The 23,491-nt window shown below is 40.1% G+C and overlaps 1 protein-coding gene across 1 annotated transcript; it reads left to right on the forward strand.

The window, feature by feature from the left end:
* Positions 1–512: 512 nt before the first annotated feature.
* shc3 (SHC (Src homology 2 domain containing) transforming protein 3) lies at positions 513–21,655 on the forward strand. Its single transcript, XM_008296735.1, has 12 exons — positions 513–1,154; positions 6,127–6,197; positions 11,045–11,108; positions 13,186–13,305; positions 15,646–15,699; positions 16,565–16,616; positions 16,701–16,830; positions 16,937–17,090; positions 17,817–17,907; positions 18,000–18,191; positions 21,038–21,363; positions 21,527–21,655. The coding sequence occupies exons 1-12, from the start codon at positions 513–515 to the stop codon at positions 21,653–21,655; spliced, it is 2,025 nt and encodes a 674-aa protein (XP_008294957.1).
* The last annotated feature ends 1,836 nt before the right edge of the window (positions 21,656–23,491 follow it).

Consider the following 23,491-nt stretch of genomic DNA (forward strand, 5'->3'; position numbering starts at 1 on the left):
ATCATCAACAACACAGACCTTTTTCTGTTCTCTTACTTTTTGGATTTTGAGGGTTGAATTCAACAGCAGCAGCAGCAACAGCAGCAGCAGCAGCAGCAGCAGCATCACCGCTGGAAACCAAATAAGGTGCACCACAACACTGGCAGCCTTTTCTCCTCTTCTTCCTCTGCTTCAGTGTTGTGTTTCCATGGATTGTGTCTGTATATTTCTCTCTCACGGATTGGATTGCAGCTCTGGATTTTACTGAGAGCAGATTGGACTTTGGCGACAGCAGCAGCAGCAGCAGCAGCAGCAGCAGCTCAACACAACCACCACTGTAACCTCAATAGAGAAAATTACAGTCAGGTGGCCTGTGATTTCTAAAAGGCGTTTTGCTGCCTGTACCGTTGCTGCTATGTTACAGGAGAGGATAATCAGCACGGCTCAGCCACGTCTGCCAGCACACTTGTGAACGAGGCAGGCTGTGCGTGTTGGTTGGTGGAGAGAGGGGAGAGAGCAAGAGAGAGAAGGGTATGCTTCACCGTACCAAATACAACCGCTTCAGGAATGAGTCAGTAACATCCGTCGATGAGCTTCTCCACGGCCTGTCCATGAACCCCAAGGTCTCGGCCACCCCCCAGTCTGCAGCCGAGACATCTTACACACCCCCGACTGAGGTTCAGCCCTCCTCCACCACCACTTCTTCCAGCACCCCCACCAGCCACGGCTCTGACCACCTGGAAGATGGAGGCACCACCCTCTGTACCCTCATCAACAAGGTGTCCAGCCTGAAATTCAGCAACTCAGGCAGCTTGCTCGGCATCAAGGGTCTGCCCTCGGCAGTCAAGGACCTGGCTGTGTCTAAGCTGCAGGGGGGTGGGGGATCAGGCTCAGGCAGCTCCAGTGGCCAGAGCCCCAGCGCAGCGGCAGCAGCGGCGGCGGCAGCAGCCTCTGGTGTGGGCGGCTCTTTGTGCAGCTCGGCCTCCCATTCAACCCCCTGCTCGCAGCTGGAGCCAGCTGTTAGCATGAGCAAGAAGAGCAGGCTGGACGAGCTCCAGCCCAGCGGAGAGGACTGGAATCCAGGTGGAGGTGGTGGACTGGTGAGCAAACCCTCCAGAGGATGGCTACACTCAAACGAGAAGATCTCTGGTCCAGGAGTGACATACATTGTGAAGGTTGGTGGAATCACTGTCCCCCCTTGTCTCATTTTGGTCTTTGTGTTCTTCCTCCTGTTACCCATTCTCTATTTTCTTTCAATGACTCGAGTTTAGCTACCTGCAAGGGGTGATAAAAGAGTGATAATGTAGTTTCACTTGCACATCACAACATGCCCTTGAGTGGGTGTATGTAGGTTGGCTAGAGCAGAAGGCTGAGCGAAGGAGCAGCAACCAGAAAATAGACATTGAATAATTCAGGAAATGGAGAAGGTCAACACCGAGGAAAAATAGAGGAAAAACCTGTGATGGCAAAAAAACAGGAATTATCAGTGTCGATTTAAACATACTGTAAACATTTCGGTTTCCACTGCATTTCTGTCTGTCTTGTGTATGTGGAGACACAGCGTTATGCTTTTGTAACCATGGTGATGTGTTATTTCTGTACATTGTGCACCTCTATGAGCTCTATGGCTGTTTTAGCTCGCAGATAGTGAAACGGTTGAATGGGAAACGACATCCAGTGCATGTTTGTTTCATCACACCCGTGTTTTCTTGTTAATGTTGTTCAGCCATCATACATCATTTAAAGGAGCACAAGTTGGCGCACAACTACAAGAGCTGTGAATGTCATCATTCCGGCAATGAGTCACTAGCATAAGGAGTGATGATGCTGAGCCCTGGCTCTTCAAGGTGTGAAATGAATGAAAAAAAATGGAAGAAACCATTTTCACCGAAACCATAAAGTCACAGAAAACTGTTAATTTTTATTTTGTATTTTTTTTTGTCTTTCGTTTATTTATGCAGCACATTAAACAACAAGCTAAATCCGTTTTTTGGGATGGAATGAGCATGCAGAACAGGCTTGCCAGGTGAAATGTGTTATATTCCAAATCAAGTGACACAGTATGATTGCCATCATATGACACCTACTACAACTTGCCTGAACAAGGCCTACAGTATCTGTGACCAGCATGACATTCCATTAACTGCATTAAGGCAGAGAGCGCTTATTTGTCCAGTCAATGCTGCTGAAAGCATCCACACTGTGAGAGGGGAAATGGGTCCGCTCTGTGCTCCCTCACCCCCGGCTTTTCCTGTGGTTTGAGTCCAGCGTGTATTGAGCTCAATGTGGTGTTCTGCTCACAGCACTTTTAATTAGCGTCATGTGGTCACTCCTCGCACATCATGCACCATTACTCTAAAGGGACATTGACTGACAGTGACACTGTTTACACTCACACTTTTAACCCATGCTAGCTACTGTATGTGCTTGTGCATTTGCACATTCACACCAAATTTTGTTGTACTTTTGTTGTTCTTTTAATGTTATAATTTTTTCCCCCCAGCGTGTTAAATAGTATGTTTTATCACTATTTTAGTGTTGTCTTTAATTAAGATTATAGGTCGAGCCATTTTCCAAAGCGTTGTGTTTCCAGGGGGCGCAGTGCATAACTAAATATAAATAGATAAGCATGTATATTTTAGGGCTGCAAGGTGGATCGGTGGTTAGCACCGTTGCCTCACAGCTAGAAGGTCGCCAGTTCACATCCTGGTGAGGACACCAATGATCTTTCTGCGTGGAGTCTCCATGTTCTCCCCATGCAGCGTGGGTTCTCTCCAGGTTCTCTGGCTTCCTCCCACAAGGCCCAAAAACATGTTGAGGTTAATTGGTGATTCTAAATTGTCTGTAGGTGTGAATGTGAGTGTGCTTGGTTGTCTGTCTAACCTGTCCAGGGTGTCCCCTGCCTTCGCCCTAAGTCAGCTGGGACCCCAGTGAGGATTAAGCGGTGTATAGATAATGGATGGATGTATATCTTATGTTCCAAATCAGATGTCCAAAACTGACTGACTTCTTCAGTTTACAATCGCTGATTTTGTGGCTGCACATCTAGAAGATACAGAACAACATTAGCAGTGATTTTTTTGTGTTTTCGATCAACTAATGAACGTAAGTCCAGAATCAGTCTTCATTTTTAATTTAATTTTTAATCATAGATGTTTGGCATTTGTTTCTAAAAGTACGTCTGACACAATGTTTTGATCATCACAATAGCTGAAATTATTTTTCTGTCAATCGAATCATCAGTTGTTTAGTCTGTCAGCCATGTGTGTTATTCCCTTAACCTGTCTCGTCCTCTCTAGACTCCCCAAAACTGGACTGTATACAGTATTTAGTAAGGTTGCCTCAACACATCACAACAATCCATCTCCAGCAGCACAGTGCAGTGATCACTGTTGTGGCTGCAAGTTCTGTGATATTTCCAACTCATCTAAATGATCTAAAAACAGCATTTTTAGATTAATGTGCACCAGCTCGTAACTGCAGCGAGCAAAACTGCAGCCAGCGTGATGTACGACTTGATGTTTCAGAAGGCCTTTGCTCTGATGTAGCTATAAATGCGATCACTTACAAGTTGTGTTGTTTACTGGGGTCATTAATGGGCTCTTTAGAGCTGGCCTCACATAGATTTTCATAATTGATCTGAGGTTCAGTTTTACGTTATGAATCATGTGCGTGTTTATTGCATGAGAGACGGAAGCTGTCCACGTCGTGCTCAGAATAGGTCTCCACCAATTTTAGAACCGTTTGATATATTTTTGTCTCTGCCGAATTGTACACTTGAAAGTCATCGTTCCAAAAATAGATAACGTTACCAATTTGCAAACGTCATGTTGACAAAAATCGGACTTGTTTTCCGGAGCTTGCGAAACGCTCGCTGGAGAGACGAGGAGTCGTAATGTGAAATGTATTATTCCAATAAGTTCGTTTTTGTATGAAAAGGAGTGTCAGTGCGTCTGGATGCCTGTTTTGTTTACAGCCAGATTATGAATGTGATTCTCATAACGATATGAACTCGTCAGCACAAAATGTTCCTGGTCTGTGCAGTATTAATCAGAGGAGGTGTTGTAATGTGAGTAGCTGTGCTGGTACTGATGGCACAGGAGGAGCACAGTGGCTTCACGTGGCATAGTAGCACACTTCTTACTTCACATTTTATTGTGAACAAGCATTGACTTGATTGTTTTCCAAGTTTGCGTCACCTTTGTGTCAGACTTTGTGAACTCCCTGTCTGGCTGAATGTCTCTATTTTAAACCATTAACTAAATTCTAAAAATAACTAAACAGTTTGAATGAATCTTTCTGAATGGAGACGACTTCTAATGAAATTATGCTGAACCAACAAACCACATTAAGCTCCATGATGTTTAAAAGGAATGTTGTGTGTTACGTACTTAATTACCATTACTGTGAACACGAGTTTTTAAGTTGACAAAGATTTTAAAAAATTAACTCGTTATAATTCAGCTTTCTTCAGCAGTTTTTGATCTTTTTGTTGTTTTTTTTGCTTTTTATTGCTCCTTGTTTAAGGAACTGATGAATTAAACCACCAAATTATTGGGAATTAACTTTCTTAATTTAATTTTAAACTATATTTGAACACACAACTTGAAATCTTGAAAGCAAAAGGAACACAAATAGAAATTGCAACAGAAATTATAAGTAAACATGACAATCCCTCTCTAGCTGCCAAATGGAGTTTTATTATTAATATTCTCTAGTTTGCTCAACTGAAAGGTAGGACGACAAAACTGCACAGCTAAGTATGACTAGCATCACATATGTGCAGTAGCATCACATGTTCAAGCCGAAAATCAAGATCAAGAAAAATTATCAGACCAATTTAATTACGTTGTTACAAGTTAAATTTAGTTTTAAATCAACTTATGTAGAAATTTGGATTGAAATTGCACACAATATTAAGTTGATGCAATTACCAACAGTATTATGTCAACCCAGTGCATCAAATATAATGTTTGCAACTTAATCAGTAAACTAGATTTTTTATTTTTTTATTTATTTATTTTTTCCAAGTAGGTGGGAGTGGATCTCTGGAAACACTTTTGTACTTTATATGGTGGATGAGCATCTCAGCAAGTTTCTAAAAACACAACTTTTGGTGTGATACACTTTAGGTCTGCTTGCACCTGCATGAACAGATAAAGGTGGGATAAAAGGATTACAACTCAAATGGTCACTTCAGTCTCTAATGTCCCAGTTTTTAATACCAGCATAATGCTTATTAGAAGAATTTGTAATCAGCGTGTTTTGTGCAGACTTGATAATAAACACTTTGACCCAATCAAACACATCCTGAGACAACAATGATTAATGGAGTCAGAAAGTTAGCAGCATCTCTGGCAGAGATATGTTCTTAGCAGAGCCTGACCGATACTGGATTATTGGGGCCGATACTGGATTTTTAGGGCCGATACCGATTTTGGGTAATAAAACCAGCATACTCTGCTCAGCTGTGATGTGTACTCTGCTACATGTGCTGCACAAAGTGTTCAGAAAAATGGAGTCGGGGACATTCTGCTGGATACACTATGTGATGACAGTTTGTGAAGGACCCCAAACATCTTTTTCAGTGTTTTATTCTGTAAAAGAAAGTTTTTATATTTGGTATATTGGACAATATATTCACTAATGCCTATATATATGTAATCAGCCAATGTCACATAATAATGATCGCTAAATTGTCATTGTGATGATAAACAAGCTCGAGCAGAACGTGGCATTTTTATCGTTAACTTTAATATGAGGATCTCAATAAGATTACATAAATGAACAGAAAAAGGGCAGAAAACATTGACAGTGATAATTTTTTTTAAGAAAATCAACATTATCTTACCTAACAAATAGAGTTAATGTTGTTTGTAGTTATAGAGCACCCAAGCTAGTAAGCTAAAGTTAAAGACTAGATAACTCCCCCAACTGCTTTTACAATTCATTCATGAGCACAAGTCCATTTTTTTCGGCTTTTTCTCCTTCTAGAATAGCCCCTGCTGTCTAATATTAAATTATTGTGTATGTAGTGATTTGGTACACACTATGTTTACTAAGTTTGGATTGTAGATGTGTTTTTCGTACATACTGATGTGCTGATCTGTGTTTATTTGACACAAGCTTTTCATTCTTGCTTTGCAGTATCTGGGCTGTATAGAAGTCCTTCGGTCGATGAGATCCCTGGATTTTACCACAAGGTCACAAATAACAAGGTATGTTCACACATAATGTGGCTTTCTAACCAGAAGTCACTCGATAGACCTCTAAGAACAAACCCACAAATAACACACACTTTGAATGAGGTAACAGTTATTAACTAGAACTATATGAAGAGTTATAGTTAATAATGATGATTGTTTTTAACAAAGACAGAACTTCAAGAAAAATGTTAGTTCATAAACTAATTAAAAACTAACATTTTGAATTAAAATCAGGTTGTTTTTTTTAACAGTCATTCATGCACATATATTTTTTTGTGCCTACTACTTCTATGAGTCTTCTGCATTTTGAATTTTTGGTGATGCTGTCAAAAAGTGCTGATCCTGCTGTATGTTTATTATGAAGGTTACAGTGGTGATGGAGGCCTACTGGGCTGCATCACACTACATTTAAGAGGCTTTCTATTATTTTGACATAAATGATAATGGGTGGACAAAAAAAACCCCACAACCAGCAGCATGAATCGTTGTTGCAAGGCATCCTTTAATGTCGTTTCACCCAATTCTGACCCTCCCATCTGAATGTCGCAGTAGAAATCTAGCCTCATCAGACCAGGCAATGTTTGTCCGATCCTCCATTGTCCAATTCTGGTGAGCTCGTGTCCATTGTCCCCTCAGTTTGTTGTTCTTAGCCGACAGGAGAATCACTCAGTCTTCTGCTGCTGTATCCAATCTGCTCATAGTGTTCAGAGATGCTTGTCTGAATAACGTGGTTGTAACGAGTGGTTATTTGAATGACTATTTCCTTTCTAAATGCCTAAATACGTTGTGTTTCTGCCTTGTGATTGGCTGATTAGATGTTTGCTTTGACAGGCGGTTGAACAGGTGCAGCTAACTGGTGAATGCATGCTTTCACAAGCAAAGGAAGCCTTGCTCATGTTATATTTCTGATAAATGATGTACACTATCACCTGAAGCAATAACATAGTAGCTAACCAGCTGTAAAAATCTATTATTGTCTGTCTAAAAGGCTAACTAGCTGACTTTATGTTAAGCTAATGGCGTTAGCTTGCTGTAGCACTAGCTTAAATTCTTCGCCACTGTTAGCTAAACATCACTGCTAATTTTACATTATTTTTAAGTAATGAATTTAAATATCAGTAATAATAAGTTCTAACTTTTGTCCTTGGTCCCTCAGTTGTAACTTAATTGTCAATAACTGAACAACTTTTTTTTTAAAAAAAGGAACCTTTAAAACTATTTCTGTTTCTGATTTTTAGACAACATGCTAGACAACAAGCTAGCTCCCTTAGCTTCATGCTAACAGTAACTTCATTGCTACTTTGATTACCAGCGCCAAATTAATGTTGCTAATTTACACGTGATTCCAAATAAAGCCAAAGCTTTAACATGTGCAAGTCTGGCATTAATTTTACATGTAGGGTTTCAACATTACTGAACATTTTGATGGTGTAATGCTCAGTTTTGCCGAGCTCCTAGCTGTATCAGTGTGTGTCTTCTTATCTGTTGGCACAGACACACAACAATGATAGTGACTCAGAGACTGACAATGACTCAATAGTTTGTCCGGGTAAAAAAACAAAAAACAACAACCCAAAAAACAAAAAAAACCACACTGTGAGCAGAAAAGAGCACCCAAAAAGCAGCAGACAGGGTAACGGAAACAGAAGAAAATGCGGAAAAAGAAGAGGAATTAGCAACAGATATTAGCAGAGAGCTTTAATAAATAATCCATTCATCATTAATTGTGAATTATTAAAATTAATTGATGACCGATTAATCAATTTAACAATTTTTTAAAGAGAAAAAGTTTAAACTTCTTTGATTCCATCGTCTTAAATATAAATACTTTCTGTTTTTTTTGCTCCTCTATGACAGTAAATAAAATGTATTTGTATTGTAGATGAAACAGAACTTTTGAGGACGTCAGTTGGGCTTTGGAAAACATTGATCTACATTTTCACTATTTTCTGACATGCTGACTTTTTAAATAATCAAAAGATTAATTGACAGTGAAAATTACCATCCCAGTCCAAGTAGAGAAATAGTTTAAATTGGATGCACTGTTAATAAAACTTTATTTGGATCATCAGTTCAAATCAGTAAGTAAAAATCTTTAATGTGACTAAAAAGGTTTTGTGTCAATATTTTTTTTTTAAAAAGTGCAGCTGAATCGCATCCTGTAAACAATATATCAGAACTCTCTCCAGTAATTATTGCATTGATTTTGTATATTAAAACACATTATCGAAGAAAACGGTAACTTTCTGCCACAGATAAACTTACAGCGAGAACATTCTGCCAAATGTAATTTAAAATGTTGTAGGATTTTACCTCTGCCTTTACATTAAGCCTGCCTCTGATCACAGTTTGTTTGCATGCAGTTTTCTGTGACTCCACGAGTATCTCTGAAATCATTGACCAATGTGCAGCGAGCCAAAGGCCAGCGCTGAATCGGTTCGTGTCATGTTCACTTTTCTGCTTGACTTCCTGAAGTCGGTAACGTTGGCTCGCAAGGCCACACAGCAGTAGGCCGCCTCTCGCTCTCTCGCTGTCACTGTGTGTATATGTTTCTCTTTAATAGAGAGAAAGAAAGCAAAAAGGGAGAGAAAGAAAGCATTCCTCTATTATTAGACCTCTTTTTTTTTTTTTTAAAGAACCTACTGCTGTGTGTGATTTATCCACCTAGAAAGACAGTAACATTTCTGGAACTGTCATGAAACCAATATTCGATTTGTCTCAGAGGGGAGTTTGACTTTTTGCATCAAGGCAGCTCTATCTTTAGCTACTATTTAATCCACATATTGTTGTCTTTTACGTAACAATCCCAGCACGGTGATGGCTGATGTGGATAGCATATACTACCCTCTGTACTGGATACATGTTTTATACCCAGTTACTCTGATATAAAACACTCTAGCTTATTGAATTTATGCTCAGACCAATGTGACTTTTTTTTTCTGCGTTCATTCATAGTGTATTTAATAAGTTTTTTTGTGTTTGTTATCTTTTCTAATATTTAGAATTTATTTTGAATAAGTCACATTTAATCTTCTACGAAATGCTGAAAATCAAACCATGAACATTGAGATCATGCGGCATATGGCTTATTAAGAGGTTGTCTGGTGAAAACTGCTAACCAAGCTGCTAAGTATTGCCAGAAACATTTGTACAGATATTCATGCCCCCACAGGATGAATCCTAATGACTTGGCTGATCCCTTTAGCATTTCATCTAGCGCCACCAGCAGGTCATACTCTCCTTTGCATCACAATGATGTTGACAGTTTTTAAACAATTGTATGGCTTTGTCAGAAATACTAAGACATTTTCATTTAGCCTCAGCTGTACTTGTCTTTTTTGCTCAGTGTCAGCATGCTAACATGGTAGCTTCAGATAGTTCTCAGGTCATACATTATACCTACTAAATACCAGTACGCAAACATTGTACCATGACATAGCATGTCATATTTTATTACGTGCTAGCCGTCCTTTTTAACATAGGGGAATAATTAGTTGTTGTTCCAGCACAGGGCATCTCAACACATTGAATGCCACAAAACAACCACGTAAACACTATATTGTTTATGATAACAACCAAATCAAGAGTGTGGTAACAGACCAGATGTCAGAAGTCAGTAACACATCTGTGACACATTGAGTTCATGAGGCTGCTGATGCCAACTTGTCGAAATTGGCAGATACTTTGGGAGACAGGATCTCATTGTCGGACACGACTGTCCTGAGCATCCCACAAATGTTGGTTGGAGAACATGCAGGCCATGGTAGCAATGAAACATTTACAGCTGCTATAAGGGCAGCGCATATTTTGGCAACATGAAGACACATATTTTCTTTTTGCCGAGTGATGGCGGTGAATAAATTGGATGACTATGGGTAAGAGGATTTCATCTCGATATCGTTCAGGATCGAGATTGCCATTGATGAAATGCAGACGTGTTGTTTGTCCGTACATCACTCCACTGCCTCCATGGCCTACTCCTCGTACAACATTGACATCCGCATAATGTTGCCCCAAACAACACCAACCACGATGTCTGTCATCTGCACTGACATCATCTTGCTGGTGTCCAACAAACATGACTGGCTGTCCACTGGAGACGATCGTGACACTCTTCTGTTGTTACATCAGTTTCTTAAATGACAAATGGTGGAGTTATGGACATTGAAGTGTCTGGCTATGATCATGTTAGCATCCAGTTTGCCAATAGCCCATTCTCATCTTTCTCTTGTCATCTGAGGCATTGAGATATTTAAGTAACGCTGCATCTTAAGGTGGCCTTTTATAGTCACCTGTCAAAAGAATGGGATTATAAATTAAAGCTACACCTGACGAGGGTGTAGATTAACTCCATCGTCCACAATTTGTCACCTGTTGAGCAGCTCAAATCGTTTTTGCATTCAGCTAAATTTTGCTTTTTTCTGACAATAGAAATGAGCTTGTTAACTTTTTCTATCAGTCAGTAAAGACTGCGTTATATACCACCTTCTACTTTAGCTAATTTCTACATTGATTTCCAATGTGTTTGTCGTTCACCTTTTCACTCACCAGTGGTTTTAGAGCTGCTTCCCCGCCATCGAGTGCAATAGCTTCAACTGCTAACCTCATGGTTAGTGGACATCCTGATCCTCCACCTCGGCCGCCCGCCCGCCCAGCTGACGTTAGCATTTTAGCTGAAAGTTCTGCTGTGCCTGACCCTGTTAGTTCTTATCAAGATGACAAAATGCATTTTTTTTTAAGAACACAGTCATGATTTGTAACCGTAAATACAGTCCAACTTAATGCCGAAATAACTGTGATTGTGTGGCCGTCTGTGGTCACCATCTTGGCTTCATCCTCCTGTCTCGCCCTCCCTCTAGGGAAGCCATCAGCCTGGTGTGTGAGGCTGTTCCAGGGACCAAAGGAGCTCTGCGGAAGAGAAAGGTACATGGATGGACGGAAAGGGAAGGAGGGAGGGATAAAACCATGGATTGATCATGGGAGAAGTGATGCCCACACTGCAAGACCCAAAAAAAAAAAAAGAATGTTAATGAAATGTACAGTAGATGGAAAAAGAGGAAACAGCATTAGATATTCATTTACCCTTCCACAGTCTATATATAGCATCCCCTCTGTATGTTTTTTTTTTTTTCTCTCTCTCTATCGCTCGCTTCCTTCCTTTATGTAAAAAGAGAGGGAAAATGGAGACAGGGAGAGAGGAAGAAATGATGAGAGAGAGATTGTACTTAGGGAAGAGAGAGGCTGAGAAGAGATGAAGAGGTATGGGACTGTATGTGCGTGGGTGTAGCTCCAGCCCACGATGCATTGCACACCGCACACAGTGCTTAGTGACTCATGTAGTGCACAATATCTGTGATCAGGAGGCTCAGCTAGTGTGTGTGTGTGTGTGCGTGCAGGCGGGCATGTGTGTGTCTGGGTTCGGCGTGTGTGTTCTCATGGTGTGTGTCCACAGTGTGTGAGGAGACTGTGTCTTAATGTGGGGTGTGAAATGAAGCATTACTCTGCTCTCTAGAGCTTGTTCAAATGTCAGGGAAGAGTATATAACACGAAATCAGCGCAGACTAGTTTCTCTCTCTCTCTCTCTCTCTCTCTCTCTCCGAATAGATGTAAGATATATGATAATGTTATTTTGGCTGTGTGACAAACACACTATGGTGACATCAGCTTCATACTGAGAATTCTGAATGGGTTCGGCTAATTTTATCTGGCCTCTTGAATCCTCGCTTCCTCAACGGTACTACAAAAAAATGCCAAACACTTCACAGCCCCCAGTGCTAGGTATACTTTGTGAGGCCCAATCTCCAATCAGTACAAATATTAATATCAGTTTATTTACAGTAAATAAATCCATCTAAAGATCAGTATATGGAGTGATTCTTTTGCTATTCTTAATATTGGAGTTAAAAAATCCTGACTGTGTTGTTTTTTTAAGCTGAGAAGTGCACATGTTTTGTGTGATGAACAATAATGTCGCCACTGTGTTCATCCAGCAGTGGTGAAATGACATCAATAATAAATGAACAGTGTTCTTTAACCCTTTCAAACCCCCAAAACCCACCAGTGGGTTTAAAATGTCTTAAAGACTCCACCACCATCAGCCAGAAACTGTAAAGACAATAATCTGAGTCACAGCTTAACCAAGTCTAAGCTCAAAATTGTGATATTTCATCGAAACCACTTTATTCTACAAATCTCATTTAAAAGTCTGACAAAAATACATCTTGTGCTCGATTAAGATTCTGTAAAAAAAATTCTGTGCTCCAACCGTGCAGCCGTTAGTGACTCAGCTGACCAACAGTCACATGAGTTTTTGGTTGAACAGGGCTGAACTGCAGGTTGTGTTTACACGACAGACAAGTGACAAGATTAAAGACTAATTAAAAGTGAAAGCAGTAAATGATCTATTCCTGTGTTTGCTGTTATTTTTTCACAGTGTTGCAAACACTTGTGAGCACTTGGAAAAATGCTTCACGTGTTAATTTCAGGTTTTTTTTCGGTGTAATAAAAGAAATTCAGGTCTTGATTTTATTTTATTTTTTTGATTTATGGCATCATAACATACAGTACAGAAGACATTTTTGAGTTCTCTCTACTTCTTAGCAGTGGTTGTGATCTCTCCATAAAGCTTTATATTGTTGTGAAAAAATGAGCCCACAGTAAAAAAATGTAACTCTCATTGGGGCTCAAAGGGTTAAGGCAGTGGTTCTACAATTTAGAAAGCATTTTTTGAGAGTTAGACAAGAAGGGGCTTCAGCGAGCAGCTTGCTATCAAAGCTTTGCACAAAGATTGGAAATGGTGGGCAACAACTAGTCTCTTCCCCCCTGGAGTCCTGCTGCCACCCTGAGGAAACCAGTAGATATTCCAGTCTGTCACTGTTCTCGGGAAAGAAATACCCTGAAAGTCTATTGGTGAGGTGCTGGTGATTTAGTTTCCTTTGCTCAGGCTGTTTCCAGTTTAGTTTTATTCGTGTCTAACTGTGTCTTCCTCTGATCCTCTCAGCCACCATCCAAAGCTCTGTCCAGCATTTTGGGGAAGAGCAATCTGCAGTTTGCTGGCATGTCCATCAACCTAAATATCTCCACCAGTAGTCTCAACCTGATGACCCCTGACTGCAAGCAGGTTAGTTTGCAACCTTTTTACACAACTGCTAAACATGTGATAAAATAAATGATACTACTACCATGATATTTAGAGGGTGTCCCAGTAACCACATACTTCATATAATAAATGTTAGCTTCCTCAGTCTGGGACAGTTGCATCAAAGAAGAGACCATTTTTAGCAAATGGCTTGACAGTAAGATATTTGAGGGAGCTGTCATTGAAACTGAGCAGCAGCAAGGATATTTCTCTAAGAGCTAATCCCCCAATGTAAAATTACTGCTTAATAAGTATTAGCAGGGAGTGCATTAGAACCTCCATAACAGCAGAACCACTGCAGGCCACCGTCCTGAATTAGCAACAAAACAAAGCTGCGATTTTCCTTGAATGCTGGCAAGGCCCTCTAATCTTAAATGCAACTTACATTAATGTTGTTTACTAGCACTCAGATGAACATACAGTAACCTACTGATGTATCTTGGTGTAAGGGGAATAGTCTAAACTGCAAGTCTCCTTGAACCAGGGATCTTCTAGCTGCGAGGCGACGGTGTTAACCACCGAGAAATCATCAGGGTTATGGTAATTCTTAAGTAATTCTGAAGACAACTGGACTTATTTTTGGGGTTTTGAAGATGTTTTACCTCTTATCAAAGAGACTTCTTCAGTTCTAACTGAATGATGGGGAGTCTCAGATATATATTTTCACCCTCAATCACAGGGACTACTAATGACACAAGACTCACAAGCCTTAAAGGGGTGAATGGTTTGAAACTGTCAGGTCAGGGATGACTCAAGGTCTTATTGATGGTTCAACTTTCTGGGGACAGATCTCAAAACTGCATTGTAAGTAAGTGGTGTCATTGACTCCCTCGTCTGTTTAGAGTTTGCTGTTCCAGTTTCGCAAAGATGGCGTCCTTCACTCCTCTCCATCATCATCTCTGTCCACAATGTGCACATTTCTGTCCTTGAATTCTAAACTAAGATGTACCCAGCCTACAAGGATCAACATCTCAATTTCATTCGAATGCTAGTGAAACATTTATCAGCTGCGATGGAGTTCAAATGATTGTCTCCTCCCAGTTGAACAGAGAACAAGACACTGTTAGTATGTTGGTACAAAGATAATATTCTGAAATGTGCTCAGACTCTGTATAGCAAACACATACTTTTATCCAATCAGGGCTCTCCTAATGCTAGCAAAATTAGCATTAAGCAGATGTTAAACAGTCTCTATTTGGCTAAATAGCATGCACGAGCTAGTTGAAACCCCCTAAAACAATGAATCATGTGGAAAAAAATATCCTCAGCCTATACAGCGGTATTGCAACTTTTGGCACCAGCAACATCGCAAGAACAGCGAAAAATTAGCTCAACTGCTACATGAATGCATTTTTAAAAAACAGTACCAAAGCAATTGATCATTAAACTGATTATCCAGCAAAACCACAATGGCAATCATTCATACTCATCACAAAATCAGCAGCACAGCACAGAGGCTAAACAGGCCACCAATCTATTACTGGCATTGTCAAGCTAACACTTGTACGATCTAAAAAGCTTGATGTCGCTACCAATAAGTAAAAGTACAAGAAGCACAGGAGCAGATACTTATCTTAGTCTGATAAAATGACATGTGAAACAGCAAACTCAAAACACTTGGCTTATGTCTGGGCATCTGAATTGACAACTGACAGACCGCTGTTGAAAGTAGGCAGCAGAAAACATGCAGGATTATTTAATCAAATTGTCCAAAAGGAGAAGCATATACAGCGGCAACAAAAACTGTGCTGATGTCATCCTCCTGAGCCTACATGCAAACGGTGTTTTGTCCAGTAAATGTCTGCTGTCAGTCAGTCTGGACAGTTTGTCTTGCCACTCTTAATTCAGCTCTCCTGAACTACTGACAGACTGACAGCTTGTTCTGATGGCAAAGACACCGAACGGAGGTCAGAGTTGGTGTAGACTGAACTTTGGTCGTGCAGTGATAAGTGTCAGGTCATACTGTCCATGTGGTACATTTAAATGAATAGGATTGGAATTTTTCCATTATGCAGCTGTGAATAAACCACAAAATGTTGCTGGTGCTACAAGCACAACTTCAGCACTCTGGAAAAAAAAAAGAAAAGCTGAAGATGTAAATAATTTTGTATGTGGACCTTTTATAATATCTACCATGTGTAGTAAGGTCCAGAATGAATCTCCACAGTTAACTAAAAAGATGAAGAGGGATTTTAAAAAATGGGTTGCTAGGAATTTGTTTCCCCATGTAGATTGTTGCACTAAAAAACATATATAATGACTGCATGTTTGTATGTATGCAGAAGCACTTATTGATTCCTTGTACCATTCTCTGTCTGATAGATCATAGCCAACCATCACATGCAGTCCATCTCCTTTGCATCAGGTGGAGACCCGGTAAGTACCAAAAGAATCACTTCACTGGCACACATTTAAATTGAAATAAAATGTGAAAAATACAAACATAAAAGTTTGGCAAATGTGAGAAATATTTTATTGTTTATTAAAATACAACTATTTACAGCACTGCCACTACTTTTAACTCATGTGTATGGTGAGACTTTAGAGGTGCAGAGCAGCAGCTTGGACATGACTCTGCTGTGACTGCTGGTAAACACATAGTTTCAGTCACTAGTTCAAACTAGTTTTGTTGTCTGACAGTAGAAACAGAAAATTATATGAATGAGAATAGCTTTAGTGGGAATTTTTCCTTATTAAAATGCAGTGTATGTGAACACAGAGAGCAGGAGAGATGTAAACACTGGATCAGGTTGGACTGAAGCATAACAAGTGACATGGAAACACAGGAACTCAACCAGTTATTGTTTATTGGTTTTCAACTGGTTTTCAACTCTCCACCACCTCTGAATGTCCCTCAGCTGTACAGTTTCCACCGACCTCCGACCTGTGGGTGTGCGATCAAGCTAACGTTACCCACATTATCTGCACAGTGTACAAACACTAAGGGCGAAGGTGTTGAGAATGTTAAGTTTATAACCACAAAACACCATAAAAACTGATTTCTACCACATGGGACTTTTTCAAAGAACATTGTGCTCATTTGTTTCCAGTGCAACATATTGTGGACAATATGTATATAATCTAATGAAAATATACATAATTGCTATCTGGCATGCCGTGCACTGTTCACCAGAGACTTCCTAAAGATATTTGTCCTTCTTTATTGTGTTATATAATTATGTAATATTTGTGTGATTCTATTATATCAGTGGAATTTTACAAGATGCATCTTTTATTATAGGACACAACAGATTACGTTGCCTATGTAGCAAAGGACCCTGTTAACAGAAGAGGTGAGTGTTTTTTTTTCCATTGATACTCCACAGAGGGTCTCATACGCTGCATGCTAACTGATTAAAATGTGTTGCTCTTGTCAGCATGTCACATCCTGGAGTGCTCTGATGGACTTGCCCAGGATGTCATCAGTACCATCGGCCAGGCCTTTGACCTTCGCTTCCAGCAGTACCTGCAGTGTCCCTCAAGCAAGCTGTCCTCCACTCATGACAGGTGAGGTGCTGATGATAAACATAGCACACACGGTAAAATTTATAATAATAACAATAACAGTAACAGTGCAATGCAGCAGTATGACCGAACTATGCTGTCCTCTTAGGGTATTAAACATGGAGGAGTTGCCGTGGACAGAGGAAGAGGAGGAGTCAGCAGAACATCCTTACTATAACAACATCCCCGGCAAGATGCCACCCCCTGGAGGCTTCATCGACACCCGGCTGACTAATCAGAATGCAGCAACAGATGGATGCCAGGTACTGCTCAGTTTATCCGGATTCATCTCAGACGTGTGAGAAGAATAATGCTGACTTTCATACTTAATTTCATCTGGACCAAAGGAAAAAAAATATTAGTTGAAATCTAGTTTTTGTTCATGCCAACTGTTTTAAACCAAGTTATACAGACTGTCCTGCATCATGTGGTAAAGAAGTAACACTTTATTTGGTCTTTTGTATTTACATACTCTATGTTCTCTTGTGACAAACAGCTACCTGATAATGAGCATTACAGGTGTCATCAGAGCACAAACAGGATGTATGAGTAATGGCCGGTAGAGAGAGGATCATATCTAACAGCAGTATTATCAGGTTATCACTGAGGGATTGCTGTGTCATGCTTTTTTAATGAGCTGAAAACCTCCACAAACAGGATACAAGCTGATCAGGCTGCAGTTTTGAATGATTTTGACTTTCTGACTGATCATGGAAAATGACTCCACTCACATGCTGACACCCATATGCGTCACCACAGTTGTCATATTAATTGCATGAACATATACATGGCTTACACAGATGGCTGTCAGATTAGCACTGAGCAGGTGGTAGATGGAAGTTTGAAGTTTAGCTTTTAAAATCATGCTAAAATCACATTTCTGTAAAATCCTGCGCCCTTCAGTTCAAAGGATCGAGTCCTTTTTTAACTAATCTCCATTTTTGAATTCAGAAATGTCTTAAATTCCCTGTTTTTCTGCTTGTCAATAGATGGGTCCAGGCTCAGTAGATCAGACGTATTACCAGGGCCGGCATTGTGAAAACTGGGGAGACGATAGAAAGGCCTTCTTCATGCAACAGGGTAAGAAAATCCTCGTGGTTCACTGTATGAGATGTTTTAATTCTGCAGCAGTTTATCGTTTCAACAGCATGCTTATTTCTCCTCATGTTTAGGATCATTTGATATAAACAGTCTACCAGAGAGTAAAAGCCAGGCACCAAAAACCGGAGAGATGCCCACGTATGTGAACACGCAGCAGATCGATGCCCAGGTGCTCGCAGCGCTCCAGGCAGAAGCAGAAAACGTGACAAAGGGCATGGCAGCCGCCGCCAAAGAGAGCCCGCAGAAGGACCTGTTTGACATGAGTAAGACTTGAATTACACTGAATATTCAGCTTCTGTTATCATGTGCTTTGAGTGGTGGATTTGGAAGCACTCACTGATTTAAATAAGTATAAACATCAGTACTTTTTTAAATTGAATTCACTGTGTATCCAACATTAATTGCAGGCAAGCTCCGAATTTTGACTTGTTTCTGGGTGTTTTTTAGTGTTGTCACATTGTTTACTCACTGAAGGCCTCTTTTTTTACTGCAGTATAATGTCTTGCGTGAAAGTTGAATTTCTTTGAAGATTTATTTTACAAATTTTACATTGAAAAATGCTGGAGTCAGCATATATGACATTTGTCCACGAACCTACAGGCGTTATCAGTACTGCAAAAAAAAACCTTGTGTTTCTGCATATTATATATATTTCCCTATTTTTAATCTGTTTTCATGCTTGTCTTCTATCTGCTCTGTGTGAACACAGCCTGCAGTTCAGCCAAAAAGTCCAAATGTTTGTCACGACTTTTGCTCACAGCTGAATCATTCATAGTTTTCATGGTTTTATTTTTTGTTTCTCACAAAATCCGTTTTCAAATTTATGTATGAGAAATGTAGAATTTACAATTTTAAGAGTAGTTTTGGCAGATTTTCCAACAGAACTGCGCTTTACACATGTCAGAGCTTAAAATCAGATTTCTTTTTCAGTTTTCACAGTTTCTAGCTCATAAATCTATGTGTTTCTTCAAAGATGCTTTTTAAGGCCACCGGTGGGATTATGGGCTGTGGAGGGTTAAGATTCACCTGCTGAAGCAATACAAAGCATCTGAACAGAATGTGCACCTTGCTTTCATTATAACACTGTGAGATGACTTTACAATCAGAGCCCTTAATTATAGAGGTTTCCTACCTTTTGTTTCTCAGTGACTTTGGTGTGGCGTTATAATAACATCTTGTCAGAATGAGGACAAAAGGAGGACAGCGTTAATGCCGGTGTTTAGGTTTACTCCTTCCTCCTTTTAACTTCAACCTCAGCTTTGCTATTATTAAACACGGAGGATCAGTTCGATAAAGACGTCTACGTATGAAGAAATCACGGCACGAATTCCATGCGAGGTGTGGAGGATGCAGTTTAAAAGTGTTTCCTTTTTTTAAAAATCCATTCAGGTGTCATTGTCTACCAACCCTAGTTCTTTAACTGTACAGTCACATTTTACTGAGTTTCTCTAAAAACAAACCCAAATCTTCTACTTGTGTGTAATATTTTAACCAAATAAGGTGTAGCACACACTGTAGATGTAGTGCTCACAGCTCATACATGACAGATTGTTATTTTGATATATTTACAATATGTAGGAAGGGCTGCAAGGTGGGTCGGTGGTTAGCACCGTTGCCTCGCAGCTAGAAGGTCACTGGCTCGCGTCCTGGTGAGGACACCTGGAATCTTTCTGTGTGGAGTTTGCATGTTCTCCCCGTGCAGCGTGGGTTCTCTCCGGGTTCTCCGGCTTCCTCCCATACAGTCCAAAAACATGTTGAGGTTAATTGGTGATTCTAAATTGTCTGTAGGTGTGAATGTGAGTGTGCTTGGTTGTCTGTCTCTAAGTGTAGCCCTGTGATAGACTGGTGACCTGTCCACGGTGTCCCCTGCCTTCACCCTGAGTCAGCTGGAATAGACTCCAGCCCCCCCGTGACCCTAGTGAGGATTAAGCGGTGTATAGATAATGGATGGATGGATGGAATATGTAGGAAATATATTTGCAAAGCAGGTGGGCTTAGGATGAGTCTGGGTTTAAATAATAGTTCAGGTCTTTCTTTGTAAAGTTTATGTCCACCTCCAAGTCCCATGTGCACCAGTTTTCTCTCACAATCCAAGTGATTGGCACTAAATAGTAAAACTGGACAGCGAATCAAACCATCACACATTCACATGAAAAACTGACATCACCTCAGTTTCCAAAGTTTATGGCAGAGGTAAAGAAAGTTAGTACTTATGAAGAAATCATTTCTTTAGTTTTGCTTTGAGGTATTCTGCTGTTAAAGCTAGAGTCTCACACTTATATTCAAGCCCTTAACAACAAATGTACACTATGCTGATTACGTCTATCGGTGCCTGGTCAGTCTTTTTTTTTTTTTCAGTATATCAGCGTTTATTTCTGTTTTTTGTCAAGACGTACTAGGCGACACCTACAAATGTGAGAAGCAAAGAAAAAATTCTGATGCTCCAGATGAAAACTAAGCGTTTAGAGGAAGGATCACAGTCTAAAAAAGTGATTAACAGTGAGACATATGTCGTAATCATGAGTCAGCAGTGTTTGTGTAATTCCTCTTACTGCCAGACGGGGGAGACAGAAGCGCTGCAGCAGGTTTCAGATAAGAATGTAGAAAAATGACTTCAGAAGAGAGTTACTGTGAATATTCTGAAGGTTTCTGGTGCCCACAGTGCTGGTAGATGATATTGTGAACTGTAGTTTTTGTGCGCTCACTAAATGAATGTCACATAACAACAACTTTTAAATTCAAGAGCTGTTGTAGAAGTTGTATGTGAGAACGTTGGACGTAAACCCCAGAAACACGCTTCTATTTTGAGAAAAAACAATAAAAAATGCCGAATGAGGATAGCTCGGACGTAACACCGTGACTTTTCTTCTATTTGTAACATGTGAACTAGGTTTCCCAACTATCCTCTTTTCCTAAATACAAAAATAGAATAAACAAAAAAATCCACATTGTTTTTCTGACTTTAACAATTTTTACCTTTTCCAAAAACACAAAGAAAACTTTCTTAAGCTAAAGTGTTGATGTCAAACCAAAACTGCTGATTTTAATGTGCCGTACATCCTGTTCTCCTCTTAACTCATCATTATGGCGCTGCCGTCACCTATGCTAGAGCCCTTCGAGGACGCCATTCAGTCCCAGTCCCAGCCACCCTCCCAGGGGCAGGTCCAGTCGCACGTGTCCGGTCTTCACAAGGCGGCGTCCGTGGACAACTCGAGCCCTCTTCTTGTGCGCTCGCTGGCCTTCCGGGCGCAGGAGGAGCTGGAGGGCCAGACGTGGTACCACGGCAAAATGAGCCGCCGCGATGCTGAGAAACTGCTGAGGGACGACGGGGATTTCCTCGTGCGTAAGAGCACTACCAACCCAGGGTCCTACGTACTGACAGGCATGCACAATGGACTTGCCAAACACCTACTGCTGGTGGACCCTGAAGGAACGGTAAGAGAAGGACATGTAGAGTGTGTTTCAGGGAGATGCTCTAAATAGAAATGACTGATTTGTAAATGTATAAAAAGAAAAAAAAAATCATTGTGCATGTAAAACGATTAAATTCTTATTAGACAAAAACTAACCTTTGATATCTCTGTTCCTCTTTCCAAAGGTACGGACAAAAGATCATGTATTTGACAGCATTAGCCACCTTATTGGGCATCATCGTGACAACAATCTGCCGATCGTGTCAGCCGGGAGTGAACTGTGTCTCCTACAGCCTGTTGGAAGGAAACAGTGATGCTTGCAAAGCCTGATGGGAAATAGGAATCTGCTAACGGTCTCCCATCCTGGAACTTGAAGATGAAACACGAGAAGAAGATGCCTAAAGGCTCCATGTGCTGACAGAGTTTTTGGGAAAACTGACCTGCAGTTACTGCAACGGAGTCACTGGAAGATTTGTTTAAGATAAATAATTATTTATAGAACTGTTATTATTTTGTTGTGATGACTGAAATGCTATATTTTTGAGAAGACATAGGTGCATTTGGACATAATATCTTGATTTGGTGTTTTAAAAGATGAAAAAAAAAAAAGACAGTTGTTCTTGTAGTTTAGATGAAGTGCAAATCAAACCTCAAAGAGGTGTTAACAAGAGTATTTTAGAATAAAAATCTAAAATTTTAGTTTTGTCTGTCAAGCACAACCACATTTCTACAGGAACTGTTGGCTAAGATGTTGAGGAAACAGAAATGCTGTTTATAACGAATTACATTAGGAACAATGTCCTTTAATCTCACCAATAGTGTGACAGCTTACTCAATTAGTCACTATATGAAACCTGCTTTTATTGGAGATTAGAACTGAATGTGTTTTGCTTTGCAGTTGTCACAAAGTGTCGGGGTGCAAACAGACGCCCTTCATAGTGCTGTCAATGGCTTTAAAGATAAACTTTTTTATGAAGTATTTTCTCGTGTCACTGCAGTCACATGACTTAAAAATCAACTGTTCTTGTGGCCATGTTCGTAGACCTTGATACCCCTTTATTTGAAAGAGGTGCTTGTGTATGCTGACACTGTAAAATATTTATGCTTTTCAACCAGTGATTATTTCTGAATTGGTTTTCTCTGAATTCTTTTAGGTGTGTAGTCGGTAAGTAGTTTCGGGGCTTGAGTCACACAATGGATATTCTCACATTCTTGATTAACATTCTCAGCTTCTTTTTTTTCTTTAGTTTTTTTAATGAACTTTTAAAAGTTTATTATTTGAACGCTCACAAACGAATAGCACAATCAAGAAGTTCGATCACCTGTGTCAGTCGCACCGAGACAAAGTTACTCATGTGTTGTAATTTACACTTTTTACAGACTGAATCTGACAAACGTCGCGTTCACACTGTGTGCACTCAATCCAGAATGTTAGATATTAGCTCACTCTCAGTTGCTGAAGGATTTTATTTCTCATGTGTGTTGACATCTTGTGGCAGGACTGCTGTTTGGCCACTAGATGTCAGCACAGAAGCACTTTTCTACCCCCGTCAGTCACTTCAGTTCTGTTCTTTTTCTTACACAGGAAGGATAACGTGGCTGTGTGTTGCTCTACAGTTGAGGGTGAATCAACCATTGTTGCTTGACAGGTCAGCGTTAGTTTTCATTTTGCAGTCCACTGTACACAATCGTTCCTCTGAACAGTTTAGTATTTAGGTTATACAGACTGTTTTTGTAGAGAAGGAATCCAAATTTTGAAAATGGCTTATAGAAATAGTGCACAGCAGTTCTAGAAAACAGCCTTTTTAAAAAAATGCTCTCATCCTTACTATTGTCAGGACTCTGATGGATACCAAATGAATGGGGCATTGTATTTGATATGCACTGGACCACTTCAATTGAACCAAAATCAGCATGTGTTCAATGAGTTTGACAAGACAGATGCAATGTAATATAACGTGCCTGTGTTTTGCTGCAAGAGGGGAGTGTACAGTACATGCATCTCACCACAACACATATTTAGCAAAAAGTTAGCAGTATTGGGATCATTCTAGTAAATATCCACCACATCCCCTTTTTTTTTTAAACTTTTCTTGATTCCTTGTGTCCCATATCCTGGCTCGCTTCTCAGGATTCATTAGAGGAGAGGG

This window comes from Stegastes partitus, unplaced genomic scaffold (assembly GCF_000690725.1).
Source record: "Stegastes partitus isolate 25-593 unplaced genomic scaffold, Stegastes_partitus-1.0.2 Scaffold1149, whole genome shotgun sequence".
Taxonomy (NCBI): Eukaryota; Metazoa; Chordata; class Actinopteri; family Pomacentridae; genus Stegastes; species Stegastes partitus.

Bases quoted from the DNA above. Each gene is read 5' to 3' on its own strand.
- shc3 (XM_008296735.1), top strand. From the start codon at position 513: ATGCTTCACCGTACCAAATACAACCGCTTCAGGAATGAGTCAGTAACA. The intron at 13,306-15,645 runs GTTAGTTTGCAA...TCTGTCTGATAG, and splicing joins TGACCCCTGACTGCAAGCAG to ATCATAGCCAACCATCACAT. The intron at 17,908-17,999 runs GTAAGAAAATCC...CCTCATGTTTAG, and splicing joins GGCCTTCTTCATGCAACAGG to GATCATTTGATATAAACAGT.